Source organism: Urocampus carinirostris, chromosome 2 (genome assembly GCF_059441175.1).
Source record: "Urocampus carinirostris isolate Australia breed hairy pipefish chromosome 2, RoL_Ucar_1.0, whole genome shotgun sequence".
NCBI classification, from domain to species: Eukaryota; Metazoa; Chordata; class Actinopteri; order Syngnathiformes; family Syngnathidae; genus Urocampus; species Urocampus carinirostris.
The window spans coordinates 68,561,653-68,587,911 of record NC_142350.1 but is presented as its reverse complement, the minus strand read 5'-3'; the positions used below and the strand labels follow the sequence as shown (position 1 = coordinate 68,587,911).

Here is a 26,259-nt window from a genome sequence, read left to right as displayed (position 1 = left end):
AGAAAAAGGGATAATGTAGGCTTTCCCCACGTGTCTGCCATATTTCTAGGATTTTTTGTGGATATTTTTGCTCATTCAAGCAAACTTTTTGGAGTAGCAGCATTCAGGCCAATAAACCATTCCATCTCATTGGTTTTGAACCCCAGGGAATAAAGTCATTTCTTCCCTTTTCTAAAGACTCCGTTTCATGAAAGTGTGACATATGTTACTTTAGTTGCTGTTGTTCGTGTTCACGCATGGACCCTTTAAGAGAGGACGTGACAGTATTGTGCGCTCAAGTCACGCCAACGGTGGGAGTTGTGACCAACAAGAGCTCTTGTGTGAACAGCTTGTTATTTTGCCATTCATTTGCTGTCAAAACTTCATCAAATGCTTTCCAAAACTACAGTGAGAGACAAATATTGCCTCTCGTTATACAAAGTCAAAAATACAGAACGGTATTGTTGATCCCATAGTTCCACCTGGCGTGATTCGCGGCATGCTCTGTAGACAGTCTACTGTACGGTAGCGTTATGAAAGCTATCATTTACAACGGTCCACACGAAAGACATGCAGAAAAATGGACGAGGAGAAAAGAAGAGGAAGAGACTTTTTCTGGCCATGGAAAGAGCGCAACAGACATTTGAAAGGTATGAAAACACACACCGACATGCAGGAGTTTAGAAAAGACAAGGAGGAGGACGCAGACTTCATTCCATTAGCTCAAATTAAAGATATCCAGGCAAAATTCCACGAAGTCTCGGAATTTTCAGAAAGGAATCATCCATGTGAATTTCCCTGCAGGGATGAATAAAGTATCTGTCTATCTCCATCGCTCTCTCTCCAGAAAAAGTGTTGACGGGTCGCTCATGATGATGCCTAGCGCATTTTCGACAGATTGTCCTATAGCTGACGTCATTGGATCACTTTTTCAAGAAAGGCCAGGCAAATAACAATGCTGAGGACCAGTAAACAAAGAGGCCAGTTAAATGGTAAAACACTATTTTGATTCTTTGTTTATTTTACATGACGTTTTGTTTATTGCGTGGTTATCTTATTTTAACATGTATTTGTTTCATGTTCTCTTTTATGATTCATTTAAAAAAAACATACTTTTGCAGGGGTTCAAAACAGATGAGCGCATTAACATTCAAAAAGTGTCTACTTACAAATGTTTCAAAGCTACTCCCAGAATGATTTGAATTTATAAGTAGAAACCGGCTCGGTGCCTCGGGGTTAGGGCGCCCTGAGACCGGCCTGCGTGACGTATGGAACTGAGCAAGGGGGCTGGGAATCCCCTCCTCTGTATCGGTCCCGGAAAGAGTCGAGGATGGGAATATGTTGAGTAGGCTGTATAAAACAGGTTCATGTTTTTCTTTTAAAGATGTGTAAATACATCAATTGACGTTTCCTGTGGTTTTCACGATTAGCTTTTGGAAAACACAAAGGGATCTCAGTTGCTTGACTTTTAAGTGACTTCATCTCAAAATAATCAGAGTTTAAATAAGTTAAAAGTTTACTGGATTGTGAAAAAATAAAATAATGCTACTGTAATTTATTAGAATAGTAGATTTAAAAAATATACACAGATATTATGCATGATATGACATTATTTTCGGTGATATATTGATCAAAGAGATCTCCAAAACCCTGTCTTTGTTTCCTTTCTTATTTTCCTTATGGTGACATTTTGAGTTTTTCCTTGCCCTCATTTAGGTTTTAGATCAGGAGATGGAGTCATAGTAGTGTGTCGTGCGTGAAGCCTTTTGAGACTTCTTGTGACTGAGGGCCAAACAAATAAATGGGACTTGACTTTTTTATTTGATGTTTTCTTCTTTTGTCTCTGTTTTCTTTATTGTATTTTACCTTTTGGACTCATTTTGTGCATATTGTCATCTAATAATCGGTCATATACGGATTCAAGCAACAAAAACAATCTGAAGAGATGCTCCGAAACCGAAAGGAGCCGGGGCCGAAAGAGCTTCTCCTCTAAATAAGGACGGGACCCTCACGACTAATGCTGGGAGGGGCTGCTATGCTGATATGATATAGTATGAAATGAAAGCTGTCCGCTCACGTTTGCGGGGCATTATTGACATCTACTGTGAAAGAGTGGAATGGACACTCAGTTCTTTTTCTTAACATTGTTTTGCCAAGGATAAGGCCCGTGACCCACCGAAAAACGGGTCCACGGCCCACAGGTTGAGAAACACAGTTTAATAATACACACTGTCCCTTTAAAAAAAAAAATCATGTGAAAAAGAAAAGCGACGGTCCAACTTTTGTTCACATGTATCGCTGTGATTCCTCACCTTGCGCTTTTATTGTTAATAAGAATAAGCGGGCGTCATTTGAAAAGCAATAAACGGACGTTATTACACAAAAAAGTCATAACACTGTGACGGCGTCGACTCGGGCTCGCTGCTCGCAGAGGAAACGGGAAAAAAATGAAGACGGAAGTAAAAAGGAGGGAATGTCCAACAAAACGACAAATAAGGCACTCGACGGAAGAGAAAGAAAATCCGGTTCACTTCCCGTTGTTCTCTTTTTTTCCATTCACAGAAAAAAAGAGATAAAACAAACATGCGTCGTTTCCCATTTCGTATGGCGTTCCTACAAATAGTGTCCGTTACTCCACTGCCCAATATGACTTTTGCGGAGAATAGTGCCAGATGGCGACACGGACGAGAGACGTCGTCCGTTTATGTCGTTGTCATTGGAGGTCGCTGAGGTAACGCACCAAATTGTATTGGCTTGTTATCGTTCCTTGAGGATTAAAGGAAACTTTAGTGACCTGACTTTGACGCCGGTGATACGGAAAGAGAAGTGTGGCTTTTTCGATGGATAACTTTCAGCGCCGGTCGATTCAACATCCGCAAAATCCCCCTCCTCGGCAGTCCCGGACTCACTCTCGTTTTTTTCTAATAGAATAAACGCCCCGTGTTGGGGTTTGCTCACATCCCTGCCTTTTGACTCTTTGTGTCCGACTCATTTCTCTAGAAGGGCGTCATAAGTGTTTTCGAGGGCATGCGCCGTGGAAAAGAGGAACGGCTTTTAATGTAGAGGCTGTATCATATGCTTCTCTTGTAGTATTTTCTATGTTGATGAGGTTGAGTACAAGCGACTGGTTTACAATAACAGAAGTTATGATTCGTTATACTTTTGGACCGAAAGTCAACTCGACGTTCATTTCATTGGTCTAACGTTACACAGAAAAATGTTTTTGTACGCGCTAAAAAAAAAAAAAAAAAAAGCCGCATGGCACAGTCGTTAAAGCCAGAGTTAAAAATGAGGCTAAAAATGTAGCCAAAAAAGTAGCAGCTCGTAGTCTGAAATTGATAACAAACGAGAAAATGCATGAATAAAGACTAAATGGCATTGATTTGATACATCTGATTTCTATGGCAGATACCGTATATCTGTATAAAGAATTCTACACCGGGCAGCGTTGGTCCTCCGTACCGTTAGAGAATAAAGGCATAAATCAAGCGTTTCCTGCAGAACTTTTGTCAGAACTGGACACTGTTTGAGGAACGGAAGGGAACATTTGGCACAAAGAAGAGCAAAAGGAAGGCAGCAGCGAGCGAGCACCGTTTGCATAGACCACATTTCACACAAAAATTGGCGCGTTTTCTCCTTTCGTTGACACAATTAAAGCGTTGAGGGCTATCCCGGCCGTTTTTGTTTTTCCCGTGGGGAAGAAGCCGTAAGCCGGCCGTAAGGCACGCGACGGTCGGGGCCGGGCGGGGGCCCCCGCCCTTCCGCTTTCTCACCGCCGCCCCGCCCTTGGGCTTCTCGGGCGGGCCGGCCCGCCTCCGACTGGCCGTCCTTCATCGTCCGCTCATTCCACTTTGTCGTGGTTGTTGTTGAGCGCCGCCGCCGCCACCGCGTGGCCGTTTCGCAAGCCGGCCCCCGTTTTGTCGTCCTCGTCGTCTTCCGATTCGTCCGTCTCGTCTTTGTCGCTGCGCTCGTCGTCCACCTTCTCCTGAAAAGCAGAAGGCGGCGCCCGTTAGCCGCCGTCTTTAAAAGGACGGCCTCTTTCCGTGCCGCGCTCTGACGCGGCACTGGATGCACACCTGCTTGCCCCCGTTGCAAAATTTGAACCACTCTATGTCACTGTATCGTGTAGTGCATTTGAAAACAGGAAGGATATAAAGACTCAAAAGCAAATATGTTCTTTTAATTTAAAGACTTTGGTGGAAAAAATCAAAATGAGGAACATAGAAAATGAGAAAAAACGGAAATAAAAAGGGAAAAAGAATAAGAAAAAGAAATATTTGACCACTGTATTGTGTAGTGCAATTAAGAATAGTGCTACAAAGCCCAAGGAAGAAGCAGGGGTCTCCAACCTTTCCCGGGGAAAGAAGAGAAAAACAAAAAACAAAGGAAAAAGGGATAAGGGACAAAATAAGAGAAAGGAAAAAAGAATCAAATATAAATAAAATAATGAAAGTGGAAAAAAAGAAAGAAAACTGGAAAGAAATAAGATAAAAATGGAAAAACCAAGTAACAAGTCAAAATAGACCACTAGATGTTGCTGTATCGTGTAGTGCATTTGAAAACAGTGCCACAAAGAAGGATATAAATACTCAAAGTGGAGAAAAAGCAAATATGTTCTTGTTATTTAAAGCCTTTGGTGGAAAAAAAAATAAAAAGAGGAACACAGAAAATGAGAAAAAAACAGGTCAATAAAAAGGGAAAAAGGAAGAAGAAATATTTGACCACCAGATGTCACGGTATCGTGTAGTGCAATTAAGAATAGTGCTTAATAGTGAAAAATACAAACTATGAAGCAGGGGTCGCCAACCTTTTTCAGGGAAAGAAGGAGAGAAAAACAAAAACCAAAGAAAAAGGAAAGGGATAGGGGATCAACGAAGAGAAAGGAAAAAAGAATCAAATATAAAAAAATAAAAAAAATAAAAGTGGAAAAAAGAGAAAGAAAAATGGAAAGAAATAAGACAAAAAAAGAATGGAAAAACCAAGTAATATGTCAAAATAGACCACTAGATGTATTGCTGTATTGTGTTGTGCGACCATAAAAGAGTACAAGGGAGAATAGCAACTGACCAAACTCCACTAGTTTTCCACTCCATTTGTTCAGCCTTTAGTGAGTTTTTTTTGAAGATAAACCCGGAAGGGACGAGAGAAGAAAGATGGAAAAAGAATGAAAGAAGGCAAAAGAGAGACCAAAAGAAAAGTGACAAAATCAAAGGAAGAAAAGAGGAGCAAATGAAAAATGTCAAACCAAAGGAGAAGCAAAAGAGAGAAAAGAAGGAGCAGAGCGGTCTTACGTTGCGCGTGAGGAATCGAACGGCGATGCGAAGGATGAGGACGGCCCAGAAGACGTGAAGACACTGCAGCACCATCAGGAGGCCGTTGAAGAAGTAGTAACCGAAGAAAGGCCGGTAGATGGTCACCGGGTACACCCAAGTGCAGTAGATGATCCTGAAAAGCGCCAGGAGAAGCTCACAGGAGACGCCCTTTGCTAGCGAGACCGCCAAAAACAAACGACAAACGGGGCCCGCTTCCCTTTTTGCTTGCGATTTCCGTGCCGGAATTCCTGCATTTTTCGACTCGTTTTCCAGAAAATCTCGGGGCCCGTTTCCCTGCGTCTTCTGTGCCGTGTTACACCATTTTGGGCCATTTTCCTGCACCCTTTGTGTTGAATTCCCTGCTTTTTTTGGCCTGTTCCCTTTTACGTTTTGTGCCATATTTTGTGCATTTTTTGACTCTTTTCCCTGCACTTTTCAGCCTAGTTTCCTGCACCTTTTTGTGGATTTGGTCCCGCGGGTCCAACGCTAGAAACGCGCCACAGAAAATATCCGCATTCTCTAATTTTCCTTTCCACAATACACCCGCCACTTTTTCAAGCCCTCCAATTTCCTTCTCGTAGAAATGTTTAACCTTTGACTTGAGTTTGAATGCATTTAGTTGTGTTTTGGACCCAATTAGGAACTCACGGTCATATCAACGAACCTCCAACGGATAAATAAAAGTGCAGTTCCTTTAGCGTCCTCTTTCGGTTCCCGTAGGTAACTCCGGGAAGGCGAAAAGGATTTCCTCGTCGACCGAGATACAAAAGCCAGGACGGAAACCTTACCGGAAGGGGAAGATGACCAGGCGAGTGACGATGAAGACGGCGGCGAAGCCGATGAAGATGTAGTTGCAAGCGTTCCTCCAGCCGGCGTAGTTGAACATCTTGGCCGACTGGACACAAAAGAAAAGGTCGGGCCCGTTCGCTAGAGAGCAGCGTTTGGGAAAAGAGGAAAAAGCGGGACCTCCAGGAGGTAGTCCGAGGAGTCGTGCACCAGCATGATGAGCGTTCCCGCCCGGATATAGTTGACGCACCACGAGAAGCTGATCAGGAGGATGGTGGCCACGTGGTGCACGATCTGCTCCTTGAAGTCCTACGTGAGATCACAAAGGAAAACATTAGACGCACCCGCGATTGTGAACCCCTCGTTTGGGAAAACGCAGAGTTTTCCGCGTTCCAGAGGAACCTTAGTGAGAACTCTGAGTTGGTTCACCCTGAAATTGGGTGAGTCATCCATTTCACAAGTCAAGTCGAGTCCTGTCGATCCGTTTGGCCCTCAATCACGACAAGTTTCTCCAGCGTTCCCTGATCGAAAATGTCGGAGATGAATTCCGAGATGCGGTTTCGTGTTTTTTTTTTAAAGCTTAAATGATCACGTTGCCTTCGCTGACAGTATGGAGTTTTTCCAATCATTTGTGGCTGACACGTGCTATACATTTTGCTCAATAACAGTGCTGTCATATTACTCAATTGTAGCGACTGCACCTAACCATTATTTTGTGATGATCGCCAAATCGGTCGATTGTTATTTTTCTCAATGAATCGGATTTCTTAAAGACATTGTGAATTTCCTCCGTGTCAGGGAAGACCAGAACAGAGCAGGGGACCCCAGAGCGTTCGTTACAAGTCTTTTATTTGGGAAACGTAAGGGTTAGCGGGAAACACGATGACCGTCGAACGTCAGCAGCAACGTCGTGAAGACAACTTCGGAAGACGTAGCTAATCGTAGCGTGGGACGGAAGCAGGTCGGATCGGAGGCAGGCAGGCAGAATCAGGTAAACAAGAAGGCACAGGTAATCGGGAGAGTCTTACGGGGTACAGAAGTAATCCTCCGACAAAGAGTTCTCCGCGTAACGCGTTAAAAAAGGGAGCATTAACCAATCAGGAAGCACATTCCAGCGCGCCACATGATAACCCCAGGTGGCTCCACTTGGGTAATCATGACACTCCGCCTTATTGTGAGAACCCTAAATTTTACAAAGGAACCTTAGTGAGAACCCCGAGTTTGTCAACCCTTAAATTGGAGAAACTCCGAGTTGTCCGCCACACTAAGGAACTTTAGTGGGAACCACACGTTTATTCAAGCTGAATTAGTTTGTTTCACAAAGGAGATAAGTCTGAATTTATGAAAACCTGGAATTTAAAAAAGCAGAAGTACCTCAAACCAAAGAAAGCAGTACCTTTGAGACCTGTGCCCGTTACCATAGTAACAAGCTATCTATCAGGTTTTCTCAATAAAGTTTTAACCGTCCCCGTCCACTTTCAGCCAATTTTTCATGCCCTCACAGAATAGAATGTCCGCTTTGTTCAAGCAGGATCGCACCTCGACGGATGAACTGGATTCCCCCGTTGCCACACCGATTAAAATTGCTTAAATCTGAGTAGATCAAGTCAAAAGTCCCTGTTGTATACAGGCTCCTGTGTAAAGGGACACCCGCCGGCCAATCGGCTGTCCGGATTTGGCCTCAGCTGAGCCAGCGCAAAGTCCAAAGGCGCTCTAGCACACGACAGTCCAACGTCCGCGCGCTATATCTCGTCCTGAAAAAGGATTCGGTTTTCCGGGACTCACGGGACTACGGACTCACCTTGCGTTTGACGTCGGAGGCCACGCTGAACAGCAGGGAGCAGTAGAAGCCCAATTGGATCATGTAGTACCAGTACTGGGACCGGAGCAGAGTCTGCACCGCAAAAACAATTCAATACAAGCAAGTTCCATTTAACGCGCGCACCTGATTAAAAGCTAGAATTGAAGAACCCGACACAATTTTGTTTTGTGTGAACCGCACCCGATTTAAAGCCGTAAAGATTTTAAGCCCGAGTTGTTTACATCACGTGTTTTCCAATCACGTGACCGTCCAAGATGGCGATTACAAAGACAGCACACGTATGCGCCGAAAGAAAGCGCGAATAAGGGCAACCGTACTGTGGAGAATAGTGCCAGGTCGCGACACAAACGTCTCTTTTTGTGCCGTCGTCATTCGTGAAAACCGCGGTAACGGACCAAATTGCATTCACTTGTTATCATTCCTGGAGGATTTAAAGGGAACTCCAGGGACTGGACAACAACTCTGATGATATGGAAAGATAGGTGTAGCGTTTTTGATGGATTACTTCCACTGTTGTTCGATTCAGACGCATATATTGAGGACTTGATTTGCGGGGGGGAAACAGTAAAATATTGTGAGTACATCATGAATTTTAATGATAAAGTAGTGTTAAAGCTCTCATTCTGCACCTGTCTGAAATGTTTCTGGACATCACAGCAGTGTTTGTGATTTATAGCACATGCACTGTGGAAAAGAGCAGCTCGCTGTTTTCCTGGATACTGCCACGAAAAAAAAAACAGACCCTATTCAAAGCCACAGTGTTTAAATTGTAGCAAAAAAGTAGCCGCTTCAAGTACAGAACTTGATTGCACTCTAGTTTTCTTCTTGACAAAATGGCAAAGTTTTAGCGTTGAGTGCGTTTTTTGTGAACTCGATGCACTTTTGGGGACCTTGGATCATTTTGGGGCAATTTCAGGGACAAAAATATCACAATTGCTCAATTTTGGGGGCAACTTTAATAAAATGATTCTGTTGGTGGTTCGTGCGTGTGCGGTACAGTTCTGAGGTCATGAGATCGAACCTCCTGTGTGGAGTTTGCATGTTCTCCCCGTGCTTGTGTGGGTTTTATCCGGGCACTCCGGTTTCCTCCCACATTCCAAAAACATTCATGTTAATTGGCCGATCCAAATCGTCCCTAGGTGTGAATGAGCGAGGGAATTGTCCGTCCCCGTGTGCCCTGCGACTGGCTGGCAACCGGTTCTGGGTGTCCCCTGCCCGCTGCCCGAAGATGGCCGGGATGGGCTCCAGACCCCCCGCGACCCTACTGAGGATAAGTGGTGCAGATAATGGATGGATTCTGATTTGTGTGTGCGATGTAAACGAATCAGGGGGTTATTTAAAGAAAAGCAAAAGCTGATTTTTTTCCCCACACCCACTCAGGAGGTCGGGTCACATCAAGTTGGGTTATTTGGAGTCGACCTCCAAATTCATTTCGACAATAAAGAGCTCCTTTGCAAAAAAAAAAAAGAAAAGGATGTAGCCTACCAGCACAGGGAACCCTCGCCACATCTCCTGCAGGTCGTACAGCCACGGTTTCTGTAAAGAAAGAAAATGGTCATGTCGTGAGGGAGCGCAAGGTTTTGCGGGAAATCTTTTTGACTCACGTCGATGAGGGCGGCCAGGCCGGCCAGGAAAGCCAGCAGGTAAAACGTGAATCTCCAACTGCGGCACACAAATGCATCACAGTCAGGCGGGATCGTTGACCGAGACATTTTGGCATATTTTGCTCCTTCGCCGGTCAAATTTTTGCTTTGTTTTTTGGTCATTTATCTGTCGTTTTTGGCAGGGTGGTTTTCTGGGCTCATTTTTTGCGTCAATTTAGTCATCATTTTTCCGTTTTTGGTAGGTTTTTGGTCAACTTTTTCCTAGATCTTTTTGTCTTTTTTTTATCATACTATTGTGGTTTTGAATTTTTTCTTGCCCGCATGTTGGTTTAAGATCAGGCCATGGTGTCATTGTAATCCTGTGCATTCCTTTGATACATTTTTGTGATTAAGGGCATCATAAATGAACTTGGCCTTTCTGGGTCCACTTTTGTTTTTCTTCTCTTGGGTAATGGCACGTGTCGTCTCTGCCTCGGGTTTTTCCGATCCCGAGTTCCCTGCACCGCCGCCCGGCTTCCTGGTTCGGCCCTTCGACCGCCACCGCCTTCTGTCGGTCGGCCATTCGGTTTAAAAGCAGCCTGGATGTTGCCCTTCATTCTCTACTGTTGATGCTCTTTTTAGTTTGTTATTTGCAGGTCAGATAGAGGCCTCTATACATGCTCAAAACGTAGTATTCAGGTTTTTTTTTTAGTTGAGATGCAAAGAGTCTCCGGTTGGAGACCAGGTGGAAACGTATGATCGCCTGGAGAGGGATGGGCGCCACTAGCCCGGCGGCACCACGCTCCGCTTGCCCAAGACAGACCACAGGAAAGGCTGGCCCTACCAGCCGTGTGCTTGAGGCATCCAAGCAACCCACACAAGGTCAGAGGGGATATGCCAACCTTTTACTTTTTAGCTAAAGCAGTACAATCAGTGACTGGCTGCTACCGAAGGAAAGTTAGCTGCTTGGAAGTTTTTTGATTCGGCTTATTCGCGCTAGTCCCTCGGCCCGCTTCTGTGATTTTTGTCAAAGTTCTGTTACTCAATACAACTACCTTTTCGTGACACCCCGACCTCGTTTTGACTCCATTCTTGCTCCGGTGCGCTCCCATTTTTCGGTTTCTCGCCAATAAAAACTGGTAACGGGTCAATTTGGGTGTTTTTTGTCAGGTTTGGGCAATCGTTTTGCTATCCTTTGATTGACCCTTTAGGGCAGATCTACCTTTTGAAACCTAGGCGCTTTTATAAAAAGAGAGATTGGGGGAAGGGCCTTCAGAACAGGTTGGAATTCATATCTGAGCTTCGAGCTTTCCCCGATCCCCTTGTAAGTTTAAAATCAATTGATGTCTTCTATATTTAAGTGTCTACTAAACTATACACTTCATTGGTCCTACCAGCTGAATATTGGCCATTGAGTGTTTGTACGGTCCTCTCCTACTCTCCTTGCAAATGAAAAAATCTTTAACATCGTCTCTCCTGATTTGGAGTGTCCACCAAACCATAAACCGAGTGCGTCCTTTTGAGATGGATATTTTACAATTACAGGATCCGATCCTGTTTTCCTCGCGTGTTCAAAAGTCAATCGATGTCTACTCGCCTTACTTTGAGTGTCTACTAAAGTATAAACATGTCATGAATTGGAAATTGATAGCGTGGCTCCATTTATTCATGGTAGTTCGAAGTTGTGTCGAAATTGTTGTCCCGAGAATCAAAAGTTTGAGTCGCTGGCGTGTGGCACGCAATGTTGCGCCGCTAGCACGTGCTGGCTAAAAATAGAGCGCAGAAATGTTCTGCTACGCGGCAGGGAGCGGCACCCCGCGGCAGCTGCCGGCCAAAAACTGCCAAATCTCACGTCGGGATCTCACCTGGCTTCTCGAAACTTTTTGAGCAAACTGGGTCGGTCCCGATTCCTGCGTCGGCGGAACCATCGTTGGACTTGTCTCTCCGTCTGAGACGTCTGCTTGCAAAGACTCGCCAGCGAAACCTGCAGTGAGAATTTAACACCGAAAGAGTCCGTTTCAACACCACCCCAGTGAACGTATGCTCATTATCGTAGGGAAGACGGGGCCAGGCCCACGGCTATTTAAGCCCGAGCTCGACCGATTCCCTTGATTTACAAACCCGAAAATGTCATATTTTATTTGGGAGAGCTCAGGAGGAAGAAAGCTGATTGACAACGAATTAAATCCTGTCTTCTGTCAAACAATACTGTTTTATCATTGGCATATAATATATTTCTGTGTCCGCAGAGGTGACATGAACCGACAATTTTCCATCATTGAAAAAAAAGGTTGAAAAAAAACGAGTTATACCCCTATAAATACAGTATGTAAAATCTGTTTTTTCACTAACTCCGGTGATAGGTTTTACAGTGTTCATTGTTGGAATAACACCAGAGGAGTTGAAACGCGCTCATGTTTTGAGTGGGTGCGTTTTTGTGTACCTGTGAGGGGTTTTTGTTAACGTTGCGGTAGTAATGCTCCAGCGTGGGGTTGTGAGGGACTTGGAGCCGGACCGTTTCTTTCACCCCCAGGAAAGAAGCCAGGGGCGTGGCCACCGTCCTGAAAAAACATACACGCAATATTTACTCATACTTTTCTTTCTGAAATGTGATCATCCGTCCACGATCTGCACAGCCTATTCTCAGTAGGGTCACGGGGGTGCTGGAGCCCATCCCAGCCATCTCTGGGCAGTGGGCAGGGGACACCCTGAAATGGTTGCCAGCCAACCACAGAGACAGACAACTCGCTCGCTCATTCAAACTTAGGGACAATTAACCTGACATGCAAGTTTTTGGAATGTGGCTGGAGGAAACCCACGTAAGCACAGGGAGAACAAGCAAACTCCGCACAGGAGATTCGATCCCATGACCGCAGAACTGTGCCGCGGACGCTCTAACCACTCACCCACCGTGCCGACTCTAAAAATCCACTTTCAATCAATTATTTCAAGGTGGTTAGGAAGTGGCTAGAGAGCTAGACGGCTAGTTATCAAGCTAGCTAGATATCATTTACAGTAACTCGTGTTTTTTTATCATAGTAATTCATACATTAAAATAATGACATTCCTGTATTTGTTTTACATTTCTACTTTAAAACCACTAGCCACCTGTCTAGCTAGCAAACTAGCTAGCAATCTATAAAATGGATAATTATTTTTATAACTTTTTATTTCTCATACACACTTTGACAGAGGTTTGATTCCACCATCATACATCAACACAAACACAAAATATATACACTTGACATATCCATAAATAACAGAAGAAACAACAGACAAAAAATGTTAATAAAAGAAATACAATTTAAAAATTGAGGTGTTTAGACATCAAGTAAAAATTGTGTGATTGGCTTCCATATTTTCTCGAATTGATCAAGTTTCAGTTGAAGTCTTGCAGTGTTTTTTTTCCCAAGAAGTACATTTGCTTTCATTTGTCTCCATTGTTTTATGTCAGGAGGTTGTGGTTTTGGCCAGGACACTGTGATCATTTTCTTTGCTACCAGAAGCATAACCTTTAGTATATATTTATGTTGACCAGACAATAATTCTTCTGGCAATATTCCTAATACGTAGGCCATTGGGTCCAACCGCAACTCCCAACCAATAATTCATTTTATTTTTCCTTGAATACTTCTCCCAAAATTTAATATTACAGGGCAATTCCTGAAAATATGCGTAAAGTCTCCGACCCCCCCACTGTTACGCCAACATAGATTTGAGGTATTTTTATATTTTAAAGTGAAAGAGGGTGGATAGAAGAATCGCATTTTGACTTTCCATTCAAACTACCTCCGGGCCGTTGGTTATTTTGTGTCCCTTTTCCTCCCGTTCGTCATCTTTTATCGCTACATTAGCTTCTTGTTCCCATTTTTCCTTAACCCCCATGTCATCATTACTGAGATCCATTCTCAGAGCTTTATATAGTTTTGATAGAACCCCCTTCATTGATTGTCCTTATGAATATGATATTAATAATTCCTCCACTTGAGTTGGCTCCTTACATATTTTCCCCCATTCCTCATGTTTCTGGAGGTAATGCCTTCGTCGCAAATATTTGTAAAAATCATTTCTAGGTAGGTCAAATTCTTGTTGGAGTTGTTCGAATGATTTCATTGCCTGTCCTTCGAATACTTGGGCAATAAACAAAAAAAAATGGATAATTCGAATAAAAAACAATAAGTATTAGTGCTTAGACCAGTGATTTTCAACCACTATGCCACGACACACGAGTGTGCCGTGAGAGATCGTCAGGTGTGCCTTGAGAAAGTGTCTGTGCTATGAAAACTGGGGCTATTAGAAATCATATAGTCATTAAACCTACTGTTCAGTTTCATTTCATAACATTTTTGTTTAGTGGTGTGCCGTAAAATGTTTCCAATGTCAAAAACCTAAAACACTGGCTTAGATAGCCAGCCAGAGAACTAGCCAGGACGCCAGTCAGGTTGCTTGCTAGTTATATTGCTCGTTAGCCTCGATAGCTATCGAGCTCGCTACCTGGCAAGTTATCTGGCTAGCTAGTGAGCTATCCATGTAGTTAGCTATCCAGCCAATTCCTTTTGTAATTATTTGTTCAGCTAGTGATTTAGCCAACTATCTAGCCAGCTAGTAGCTCTATAGCCAGCTCACTAGCTAGTTATCTAGCAAGCGATTGAATAACTGTTATTTTCCGATAGTAATTATCATGTAATTATTATATTTTTATGATGCGCGGCATAGAAGAGTTTTGTTTCGAACGGCACCTCGCTAGTGTGTCGTGAGACCTCGTCGAGTGTGCCGCAGAATTTTGGACAATTTCTTTTTAGCCCAAAAAAACTAGAGCTATAGTGAAATGTTTATTCCGAAACTTATTTGTGATGAAGCTGATATGGGCCAACCCTAATCGGGCCCTAGCTTCCGTGAGGTAACGTGAGTTTGAGATCTTAAAGGGCCAGCGTGTATAAACGGACCTTTCAAAGAGTTGTCGTACGATGAGGAAGAGGATGGCGATGGGCAGCGCCACCCACAGGTCGCCCGCTTTGGCGTAGACTCGCCCGTCGCGGTCCTCCAGGTCCGCCCAGCCCAAACCTTCGGGGAACCAGAACCGATCCTGCCAGAACCAAGCGCTGAGCTCCCAAAACATCCTACAAAAAAAAATCAAAAATTGGATACCTTACACCAGGGGTCGGGAACATATGGCTGGTGAGCCGCGTGTGTGGCTCTTTTCAGGAATACACCAGCTGTGAGGGTCTGACATATGTCCTACCATCAGATGGCCCCAACCAGGATTTAATAAAAAAGTCTTAATAAAAACCTGTGTCCATTTTTAGGGATAGACGTATCAATTCACTATTATCTCTGTAAATTGTATCTAACATTCAGGAACGATGTAACCTTGGCAAAGAGTTTAGCCTGTTTATCCTGACTATCTGAATATGTCTTTATCCTGGTCTAGTCTAGTCCACCTAATTCTAATTCTAATATTCATTTCCTACTTCTTGTCGTCTTCTCAAGTGGGACTTTCAGGATGGCTTCTACTTTTTGTTTTTTATGACAAAGGCTGTGGAGGCTTGTCGGAGCCAAGTTGTTTACAAGGTGCGGATTCAACAGTCGCCTGTGTTTTTCATGACCGGCCCACCGACCGTACCGAGCGCAGATACGAGACGGGAGGCCTGACGCGCTTCCGATGTCTTGCGCAAGGTCCCCGCAGGCACAAAGAGGAATAGAAGCTTCCACGGATAAGAAAATGCCTCTCTCCGCACAAATAGGGTCCAAAGGGTAGAGACGTACCAGTCTTGCAAAAACAACAACATCATCATTCCTCCTTTAAGGACCTTGTCTTCGGGACAGCTGAGGTGTTGGCGTACCGCCTCTAAAATGGGCTCACCCGCTACAGTTCAATTCCAGACTTTTGTAGACTTTTTAAAATGCTTTATGAAATCAAATTGAAGACCCGAAGTCGACAAAAACGAAACACCATTGAAACAAAGAAAACAAAAACCAGAAAAAAAGACATTTTGTACCTGGTACACATGACCCGGAACAGATTTTAGCCATGGCCAAAAATGCCGGTCGGACAGCCGCTTCTCATGAAATGTCCGCTTTGCGGGCAGGGTCCAAAGTAAGGGTCTCTTGTCCCGAGTGGCTACATGTATCGCGGCCGGACCGAAGACCCGCGATTGTTCGGAAAGGCCCGACTGAAAGCGTATCACCGTTTGATAGTTATTGCGGTCATACCATGTTGATGCAAAAGTCAATCGGGAAAGACTATTGATAAATGTTACAAATCTAAATATTATTCACGTGTTCACATTTTTAAGACTTTCGAGAAAAAAAACGGATTTGCGACAATCGAATGCCAACAAGGCCTTACTTTTCGAAAAAAAAAGAACTCAATGCCATTTCAGACTTTTCAAGGATCCGTGAAAACTCTGTCACCAGTCGAGATTTCTTATTAGTCTGTTGACTGAGCCTCTTTACCAATACTTCCAATGATTAACCTGGTAGTAACTGGTAACAACTTAGTAATAAGGTGCTAAGTTATTTGAGAAATGCATATCCAGCGGGGTGCCCTTTGCGCCAATAAGTAACAAAGAGCAGCTCTCCGCTTGTAAAATGTTGAAGATTCCCGGTATACTGTTATTAAAAACAAGTGCTGAAAAGCAAGACAAATAATACAAACTACGGAAAAATAAAGTGACCAATCTGCAACTCTTTTCTTGCCTTTCACAAGGTTTTTGGGACTACCTCGAGCAACAAGATGGCAAACGATCACTATGTGTCAAATGAATACACATTTCCCCACCTACAAGTATTGTAGTACTTGAAGAGGCAAAATATAACTCATTGTACATCCCAAAACTATATATATACTATGTGTTTGTCTAATAATAAACATGCTTTTTAAAGGGACACTGAGTAATATTTGACCAATATATATCGCCCAACCGCTAGCAAGAATTCAAACTACAAATAATCTATATTTGACGTGACTACGGAGACACAAAGTGACCAAATTGCATCTTTTTGCTTTTTGCCCAGCCTTTCACAAGGTTTTGGGCTTTTTTTTACTTTATCATGATAACGCCATCTCGGTGACCCTACTGTTATGTCAAATAAAAACAAATGTCTCAAGTACAGTGGTACTTTTACTCACATAGCATCTGCATACGAAAGTTTCACGTTACAAAATAACTGAACTGGCAATGATTGCCTCTAGTTACAAAGTCAAAAAAATAGTACGCGCCCCTTGTTCGCCCGCCGCTACCATAGTTTCCTAAGTTTAAACAAACCGGCTATCGCTTTAAATTTGCTCGGCAACCCTGTGCGCATACGTGCTCCCGGCATGCTCTTCGTGTCGCCGTCACAGTTTATAGTTCAGCGATGACGAGGACTTCCGGCACGATAGCGGGGAAGAGGACGCGGCTATCGTTTCATCAGCCCAAACGAAAGACATTCGATCAAAATTCCACAAAGTCTTGGAATTTGTGGAAAAAGTCGCTACATCCGCTTCGCCAAATTCCTACGGATTGGGTCAGTTTTTCAAGAAACGCCAGGTGAAAAGGTCAATGAATATTTGGATGATTTCCTTTGATTCTTGGTTTTCTTACATGACGTGCCTCTCGTTTTAAGTTCATGGTGCGGTCATCTCATTTTAACATATCTATGTTTTATGTTCTGCATGCCTTTTTATGATTTTCTTTCCCAAAAAAATCATATCGTACTTTTACAGTCCTCTGAACGGATTTGCACATTTACATACAAAATGCGTCACCGCTTACAAAATTTTCAGGTTACGAAGCTACTCCCAGCACCAATTCAATTCTTATGTTGAGGTGCTGCTGTGACTATATGACAGTTGATATTCCAATCGATATTGTTTCCTTTGAACAAATGCATTATTTTATAAGTTAAATAAGACAGATTGTCCCTTTAACATGGGAGGGAATTTCCAAATGCTATCGGGTTTCATAAGCTGAGCTCATCCGTTGATTTCTGGAAGCCCTTTGAGGACACGTCATTGGCGGATGGGGTCACGTGACCCAGCTCTGACCATTCGCGAGGACCAATGGAAAAGGGGATGCCTCTGAGACAGGAAGTGGTCCGTCCCTCCCTTTCTCAGCACAAAGACATATGGAGAAAATGGAACACGCCCGTCCCAAAAGAGTTTAGGATACGCTAGGAACGTCTGCTCGCAAATCACGAGGGCTACTTGAAGAATGTCTGGGACTCCCAAAGCCTGGTTCTTAACCCTGTTGGAGCTACCCGACCCCGCCAAACCATACTTTAGTGTCAAGTTATAAACGTAATATATCTTTTTCAAATCAAGACATAAAGTCTTTCTACTGATGCGCAAAAATGTGGAACAAAATCAACATAGGACACCCACTCCCACTAAATTGCGAATCAGTGTGACTTTTGCCGTTGCCTTGGAGAGGACAGTGCAAGTACTGTTTTTTCCTGACTATAAGTCTTTCCCGAGTATAAAGGCATCGTTAAGGAGGAGAAAACGTCGCTAAGGTGCACCGGAGTACAAGTCGCATTTTTGGGGGGAAATGTAGTTGATCAAATCCAACACATGTGACATCTTGAAAGGGAATTTCAGATCAAAATGAAAAGAAAAAAATGCCTTTGCGTGAAATCCCCCCTAGCATACGTCACTCAAACGGGTATGGCATTTTTAGGGAGTAGAAAGCAGAGCATTCGCACCTCCTACAAAAATCACTTTTGAGTAAGCTACGTTTTTCGGCACGACGCGGAAAGGTTGAAATGATGGACACAGGCCTACCTAGAGCGCCCTCTTTCGGTCCCGTGTGAAAACGATATACCGTTCATAAAAGTGTCAAACTCGATGATTTACTTATGTGTTCATAATTTCACGCATAAGTCTCATCCCCGGCAAAACTATGAAACACTGTGACCTCTACTTTGCATGAGTGACGAGTGCTACTCACATGTCGTTTTCACGGCAAAGTCGTTTTATTGTCCAACATCCACCAAAAGGAATGTTTGCAATTTGGCAGAGATGTGTTGTAACAAATGGAAAAGTATACAGTCATGGCCAAGGTATTCCCGGACTATTTCAAACCATTTGTTGACAGCAAAACGTTGAGAGGGTTGTGGTTCTAAAGACTTGTTTTAGATATGCTCTCACTCAACTGAAAGGATTTGGTCAAAGTATTCATCGTGGACTTTTTCTCGACATCGAACGTGAACGCTGACTTGGAGTCTCGTGCGGGACAGTATCGATCCAAAGACTTGGCGAAGCGATCTAAGTGTGTGGCGATTGCTCGTTTCAGTTCCACCAGTACAGTAATTTCCCCGATCCCGGACGCGTCTCCGGACTTAGTTTTAAAGTGGTCGAGAAAGGGAAAATTCGCTAAGTTCTATCAAACGCGTTTGTGGGAGCAATTTTGCGGCGGAGGCTCTGCCAAACTCCTGAACCTGACTCACCCAAGCCCTCAGGTTCCACCCAAACAAAGTTAAAACAACTACCGTTGAGTATGAATCGGTAACAAAAGTGCTTTTCCATAGGCGAAAGAAGCGGACGGTTTCTGAACTCTAAAACAGGACATTAAACTCGCGTAGAGGAAGAAGAAATCCGAACGGTGATTCTTCATCTCCTTCACAATTGACAGACTTGAAATGAGTCAACTTCCTGTTGTCACACACATCTCGTGATGGCAATGCCGGCTCTTTTTCAAGAATGGTCTCTTTCGGCCGGGCTCTCTGAAAACAGGCGGCTCCCGAACGGCTCTTTGTATTTCTGTCGTTGTTTGAATCCGCATTTGAACAATTATTACGGAACGTCATATAGAGCCGTCACACTCGCCAACGACGTATCACTACTTGAAAACAAACCGACACCCGACGGGTGGAGAACCGGCTCCCGTCGTCCGTTTCAAAGAGCCGTTACGTTTGCGAAGGACAGATCGTTATCTGGAAAGGCGCCTTCTCCCGTTCGGCCAGGAGACGGCTCTCGTCGTTCACCTCAAAGAGCCGGCCGGCGGAGCCGTTACGTCGGTCAAAAACGATAGCTGAACTGACGGAGGAGACGTCGTCAGGTTTGATCAGACGGACGGACATTTTTCTCGCGGACGCCAAAGCGGTCGAGATCCGTCCCCGTCCGGGCGACGGCGCAACGTACGAGCCGGTACAGCCGAATGACGGTTTTCCGGAACGGGTCGGGGCACGGTTGGCGTTTCAGGGCAGAATGCCCCACGGACCGAAGTGTCCTTCGACGCTTCGGCTAGCAATTCCGATAGCGTGGACTAGGGCCTCCCCTGCGACGTTCCTGCATTCTGACCGCTGCCGAGACGACAGGAACAGAGCAGAAACGGATTCTTGAGAGTGCGGACAGAAAAAAGAGCTCCCGCCGCGAGACTTCAGCTCGTCCCGTCGACGGTGGACTCGCCATCGGCCGGGAAGCCAAAGTCAGCCGCTCGCTCTGAGAGGACGAATGTTCTCATCGCTAGGTCTTCAACGCCATTCCTTTGAAAGACTGTTAGATGATTGTTAGAGGATTCAAATGTGTCCTTGTGTTCGTCTTATCATCTCATCAACAGGTCGTGATGATGTAATAAATTCACCTCATGTTTGCCGCCATATTGGAAAGAAATATTTACTTCTTGACGTCTGAATGCGTCTATTCATTCGCTGCTCATACTTTGTCAAGATTGTTCTATCTAAGTGTCAATGAGGCAGCCCGCGGGTCGGATCGGGCACCGCTAAAGGATTCAATCGGGCCCGCGAGATCACGTCGAGGGAAGCGCGAGAGAAAAACGAGCTGCAGGTTGAAATATGTCCTCTGTATGTTGCCAAAGCCAGGTGCCTCTCACAAATGCTGTACTTATATTTCTTTCTTTTTATCTCTCTCTCTCACTTCCTCCCTTTTTCACTGTCTCTCTCTATTGCTTTCTCTTTCTGTCTCTTTTTCTCTTTCTTTGTTAGTCAATGTCTCTTTCTCTCTGTCTTTTTATCTTCCTTTGCTCTCTCTTCCTTTTCTTGTCTCTCTCTTCCTTTCCCCTTCTCTCTTTCTGTCCTTCTCTTTTCTCTCCTTCTCTCTTTCTATTTCTCTTTGGATTTCTTTTTCCCTCTCTCTTTCCCTCTCTCACATTTTCTATTTGTACCTCTTGTTTCTTGCATGCTCTCTCTCTCTCTTTCTCCCTTTCTTTGTCCCACCCTCTTTTTTCTATCCCTCCCTCTCTTTCTCTTATTTCTTTCTCTCTAATCTACTAGTTTGGCCCCCGAGAGAATGTTTGTTCTGTCATGTGCCCCCCCGAGTTGATCTAAGTGGTGCTGAGATTTACTCTTGACAGCCCAGAAACTCATTGGATGTTCTCTGCCCAGTCTAGAGTACATTCCCATAACCAAACAGAGCCCACAATATTGTAAATGACTCTTTGCAGCCCATCCGCCGCCTCTTGGACCGGTTTCCTTAAAACAAGGGCTACCAGGCTCATAGACACTTTTTGAACAAAAGAAAAGGAAAAGGAAGGAAGAGGAAAAACAAGGAAAATCAAAAAGGGAAATAAAACATAAAAAGACGGTAAAAAGGAGGAAAGGAAAGGGGAGAGGGAACATAAGGAAGAAAAAAAAATAATGAAAAAGGTAAGAAAAGAAAACTGGAAAGTGAAAAAAAACCATGGGGCAAATGTAAACATGTGCGGAATTTCTGTCTTTTTATATGTCAAATGATTTTTGCAATACACTATACCCGAGGGAAAAAAATAAAACATTTAGGACAGTATCCGGGAACGGAGGAGATCTCGGAGCGGTTTGACGGCAAAATGGATACGGGGTGTCTCATTTGCAAGCTCTCAAGATTGCACAGGCCAAGAATGATGAAATGGGTTCACTATTTCCACAGGTGGGCGTACACCTTTTCTATTTCTTTTAGGACCTGGCTACTTTCAAGCACTTTTAGGGGGTCGGCTTCTACGCGGGTATACACGCTTATTTGCAACTAGGCCGTTACGTCGAGAGTGTAGGAAATCCCAGCGACTTTGAAATCAAGTCACTGTAAGGAACGGCTGTTTTTCAGCCAGTTGCCGACGTCGCCCTCCGGAGGACGCGCGTTCGATATCCGGGATGGACTCGAATTCAAGATGAGGTCGAGAGCGAAGGATAAAGCCGTACGGGGCGAGCGCTCCGCTTCCGTTTCGTCTTGGCACGGATGGCGCCGTCTAAGTAAGTCCCGCTTCGTTCCGTGAACGACATCGACCGCGAATCGATCGCTAACGGGTCCAGCGCCTACTTAAGTCGATGCTCCGTCCATCCGGTCGCGATCGCTGGCTGGCCTATGGCGGAGCCAGGTGAACGAGGCTCACAATTTAGCACGGAAAACAAAATAGAAATAGGGCCAAAGGACATTCACGGCCAAAGGTGGTCATCCTTCACGACAGCCGGGTTTACTTTTCAGGCTTTTGCTACTTGCTGTGTTCTGCGTTGGGATTGGCCAAACCGTCTTCCTGCTTCAACTGTTTTGACAGGGCAGTAGTAGAAAGCCCAGTCTTCATTTGAGCTGTGAAAAGTGACGGGTCTCGGGGACTCGCACGCTCCAAAATCTATGGGTCCCAACGGAGATCTAGGGCTCCCCAAAATTGAGATATTGTCAATCGCCGACAAATATATCATATTAATCTATATATTCAGTCCGTTTTCATCAACACAGTTTATTGGTAATACAAATCAGATATCACTTCAAGATTTTTCAGGTCACAACAATATTGTACATTATACAAAATAATATTGCTGAAATAATGATATGAATCTATATTTTCATTCCGTTTTAATCATCACAGTTGATTGGTAATACAAAGCCGTTATCACTTCAGATTTTTTCATATATTCTTGGTGGTTTGCTGTCCCGCCACAGTTGTAATGCCTTCTCACGGTCCAATCCATTATCATCCTCCTCACAGCATCACCAGGAATAAAATTAAGTCCGTTTTGGCAGAAAAGTCCTTATCTTGCTAGGAGTATTCTTTTGTTAATTTTCTTTCGGCGAGTCGTTCGCTTCAACGCGCGTGTTTTCCTAGCGATCTTCCGAAGAATTTCTCCGCCGTTTTTTCGTGCCGGAATCATTGCCGTTGTTATCACTTTCGGCATTATGTTTCGACTTATGACTGCCACTGAAGAAATGACCGATTTTGTGTTGCTTTTCACCTCAAATCGACGACAAGCACCACAAAAATGACGTCATCTCGAAGCAACGAGATCTCGTTTGCCGAGATCGGCGCGCGGACGAAAACTCGAACGACGAGACCAAAACAACAATGGCGAATCTGTCTGACGAAAAGTTTGGAGTGCGGTAAATCTTTGTTCAAAATAAAAGTGATCTGGTAATAATGACAATTTTGTGTCAAAAAAGTTGCGTCCCGGGGACGCACGTTGATTTGAGACGATGCGTCCCCAGCCAAAATCATGCGTCTGGGACGCAGGGACGCCGGCAAACCAGAACACTGAAAGCCATATGGTACTTTTGTTTAAGTTCTTTGCTTTCGGTGTGTAATAGAGTATTCTGTCTAACAAAAAAAGGTCATATAGTACTTTCATTTGTTCGGCAATCGTTTGTGCATTTAGTGTATGAAAGAGTCGTTTGTTGTAGAATTGCAAGATAATTCACTCATGGGCAACTTTTATCCGTCCAACAAATGCTTCAGCCTGTAAATGAGCTTACTTCTATTCTTCTTGGTTTCAGACTAAAAAAATGTCCATGGATTTTGCCTATCGCGGCCTCTTTTTAGAACAGAACCCCTGCTCGAAACCAGGGATTTCTATCTCGGAAAATGTTTTGCCCATTTATTCATTTGTTGCCGTGTTGAGGATGAAAAAAGTAGATGATATGGCTTACCAGTAGCTGTTTAGAAAGCTTATGATTTGTTTATTCGCGGAGCAAAAGAAATGTCGTGTACGGATACTTTGGATGGCAAACCCGAACATTTTCTCCTCCGTCAGTTGCCTTTTAGGAAGACGTATTTCGTCTTATCGTCGTGGTTGAGAAGAGGGAGGGTTGTACATGACGGATTTTGCCTATCGCGGGTTATTTTTGGAACGCGGCTCCGCCAGAAACGAGGGATGACTGCGCAGTACAGGCGTGCACGGAACGGCAGGGTCATATGATTTTCAGTGATAATAAGGAGAAGATGATGTGGAAATCACTGCATTCTTTTTCGAGAGGCACGCGCCGGAAATATTACGGGTCGGCTGACATTTATTCAACATAATTGGATTTTTTGAGCGCGGTGAAAGAAAAAAGTTGGTAGGCACTTTTTGTAGAATACCTCAATGAATTTCCCCCGTAATTATCCAGGAGTTCAAACAAAAAAAAGTTTAGTTTGAAGTCTTTAACAATGAATATTTCGAAGCGTGAGGACAATTCGCTGGTTGGTCGTCCAGCTGTGCGTTAGCCTCCTAAGCTAACTTTCAGTCTCCGTGCTAAAGGCGGCGGAGAGTGTCCCAAAAAGCGGCCCAAAACGCTTCTCAAAATGTTTTACGAGTATCAAAAGTGAACATTTACAACGTTTGAGAAAGGATAGAAGGGCTTTTTCGTTGTTTTCCTCGCGAGGGCGTGATGACGTCATCGCCCTTCGACACAATCGCACAGAAAGAGCACTTACTTGTCGTTTTTCTCGTCTTCTTTTTCTTCCTCGGCTTGTTTTTTTTCTTCCCAAACGCAAAAAGAGAGGAAAAGTGTGTCGGTGACTCCGCGGAGAGCGGGCGAGCGGGCAGGCAGGCGGGCAGGCTAGCTAACGGTCCCGTCCCGCTCCGGCAGCCAATAACGGGCCAATGCGTCGTCAGCCTGGCACAAGGCTGCCATTTTTTGGGGGGACTCGCTCTTCTTCTCGAATGTCCGATTCGATAAAAGACGAGAAGATCTTCTTGGGAGTCTGAGTGGAGATTTCCACGCGTGGCGGCCGAAGCGCGTGATGCTAGAATAGGCCCCCCTGCCCCACCCCCGACCCCCCGACCGCCGTTATTGTCCAGTTGTGCGCGTTGCCGCCGCCCCCTCTCCCCCCTGCTCCCCTCCCCCCTCCCGGGGATATTAGCTTAGCATCGGCTACAGGCGACTACCCCCCCCCCTCCCTTTCCAGCTGCCCCCTCCCTCGTTCCTTTTTGCGTCCCCCGAAGAGTAATGTGTCTTATTGGGGCGGCAGTAGCTCAGGAGGTAGAGCGATCGTTTTAGGATTAAGGGATCCTAGTTCGAATCCCGGCTTGTCCGTGTTACATGTCGAAGTGTCCTTGGGTAAGACATTGAACCCCCAATGACCCCCAATAAGCAGGTTAGCGCCTTACATGGCTGCAAGGCCGCTATTGGGAAATGTGAAGCACATTGTAAAGCGCTTTGGGAAGTCGTTGGCTGAGTCCCATTCTTCGCACTTTCACTCGCTATGTGCCCTAGTCACTCGGTTTGCGCGTTCACGTGAAAATGGGGTGTGTCCCGATACTCTCAAGACCGAGGCAGAAGTGCCCTCAAACCATGTCGTAGCCACTTCAAGACCGAGGGGGCTCTCGACCTCCCTTGGCAGCGAAGTGACTACCCAGAAGGCTTTGCGAATTCTCAATATCAACAAACATGCCCGGAAAGGAACCGCACAAATGTAAGTAGTTTTCCACAACCACGCATGTATTTGCAACAAAATGTATTGAGATATCTTAGTTAGACGTAAATGCAATAGAAAATCGTATTTTCGCGTTAAAACATGAACATTGCAAAATCGCTACTTTACGAAGTGCACAAATCTACCAAGGGAGCTGCCAAAAAATAATCTTCACGCTACAAACTCTAAAGTAGGATAACTGCAGAAAATCACGGTTCAGCCCATCCCTGTTTGTATCTTAAACGAGTCGTGCTTTTACATGTACATGGCCAGTCGCTAAAGGAGCATAGTCAGAATAACGTTCTGGACATACGCGCTTGTTTACTGCACACAATTTCGGGTGTCGTGTTTTATTTACAATATGATTATTTCATGTGAGATCAGAATGCATTAGTTTTCATCATGCATTATGAGTAATGTCTCCGAATTTCACGTGGAAATACAGTTGAAACAAACTACTATCACATAGTCCACTGCCTTCTCTGTAAACACATATTAAGTAAACTAATTACCTTTTCAAAATGTTGTCCAAATGTGGAGACAATTCTAAAGCATATGTGACGCTGGCCAATAGAAGGCTCTTACAGCCATAAGAATAACATGTCAATTTTGTGTATCTATTCACTATCAAATAATTATCCAGAACACATCCTATAATTTCTCACATCAACTTGTTGAGCATCCTATACACAGTTGTTTTTGTGCAATACACAAGCATTAAGTAATTCTTGTTTTTTCCACCCAACCTAAAGGCCAATGTAGAACGTCCCGTGGAAGAGCTGGCCACCATCACAGCTACCACGCCATCCACACCGACGGGCACGTCGTTGGCATCTTCTAATCCGGCGCCAAACCCCAAATCACCCAGAAAAAAAAGGAAGCACGATACACTCCTTGACTTTTTGAAAGCGGAGTCTGCCGGAGTGAGGAAAAGGCTCAAGGAAACTGTGGCCAAAACTGAGCGGTTCCCGTCCTTTTTGGGAAGCTCGTGGACAAATTTCCAGAACAGTGACATCCCTGCAATGTTTCCCTTTGTTTTATAAAAGGAAAATATTTTATTTTATTAAGAACTCAATGAAGTTCCAGTTTGTGTTTTCCAGCTTTATGGAAGTATTGGTATATTTTTGTTACAATTTGTGACATATTATTTATTTACTATTATGTATTTCGGCCCAATGTGATTTTGTTTTTCTGAAAGT

The 26,259-nt window shown here is 44.3% G+C and overlaps 1 protein-coding gene and 1 long non-coding RNA gene across 2 annotated transcripts; one reads left to right on the top strand and one right to left on the bottom strand.

The window, feature by feature from the left end:
• The first annotated feature begins 298 nt into the window (after nt 1-298).
• LOC148373105 (uncharacterized) lies at nt 299-6,466 on the top strand. The gene is made up of 3 exons (XR_015849587.1): nt 299-629; nt 827-971; nt 6,012-6,466. It is a non-coding gene; the product is annotated as an uncharacterized LOC148373105 (long non-coding RNA).
• On the bottom strand, nt 1,782-24,409 carry cers2b (ceramide synthase 2b). Its single transcript, XM_088327605.1, has 11 exons — nt 24,080-24,409; nt 14,429-14,602; nt 11,926-12,043; nt 11,348-11,466; nt 9,504-9,561; nt 9,385-9,435; nt 7,879-7,971; nt 6,258-6,386; nt 6,080-6,186; nt 5,271-5,424; nt 1,782-3,964 (listed from the first exon to the last, which is right to left on the bottom strand). Exons 2-11 carry the CDS (start codon nt 14,599-14,601, stop codon nt 3,821-3,823), a joined length of 1,146 nt encoding a protein of 381 aa, XP_088183731.1. The 5' UTR covers nt 14,602; nt 24,080-24,409; the 3' UTR covers nt 1,782-3,820.
• Between the last annotated feature and the right edge of the window lie 1,850 nt (nt 24,410-26,259).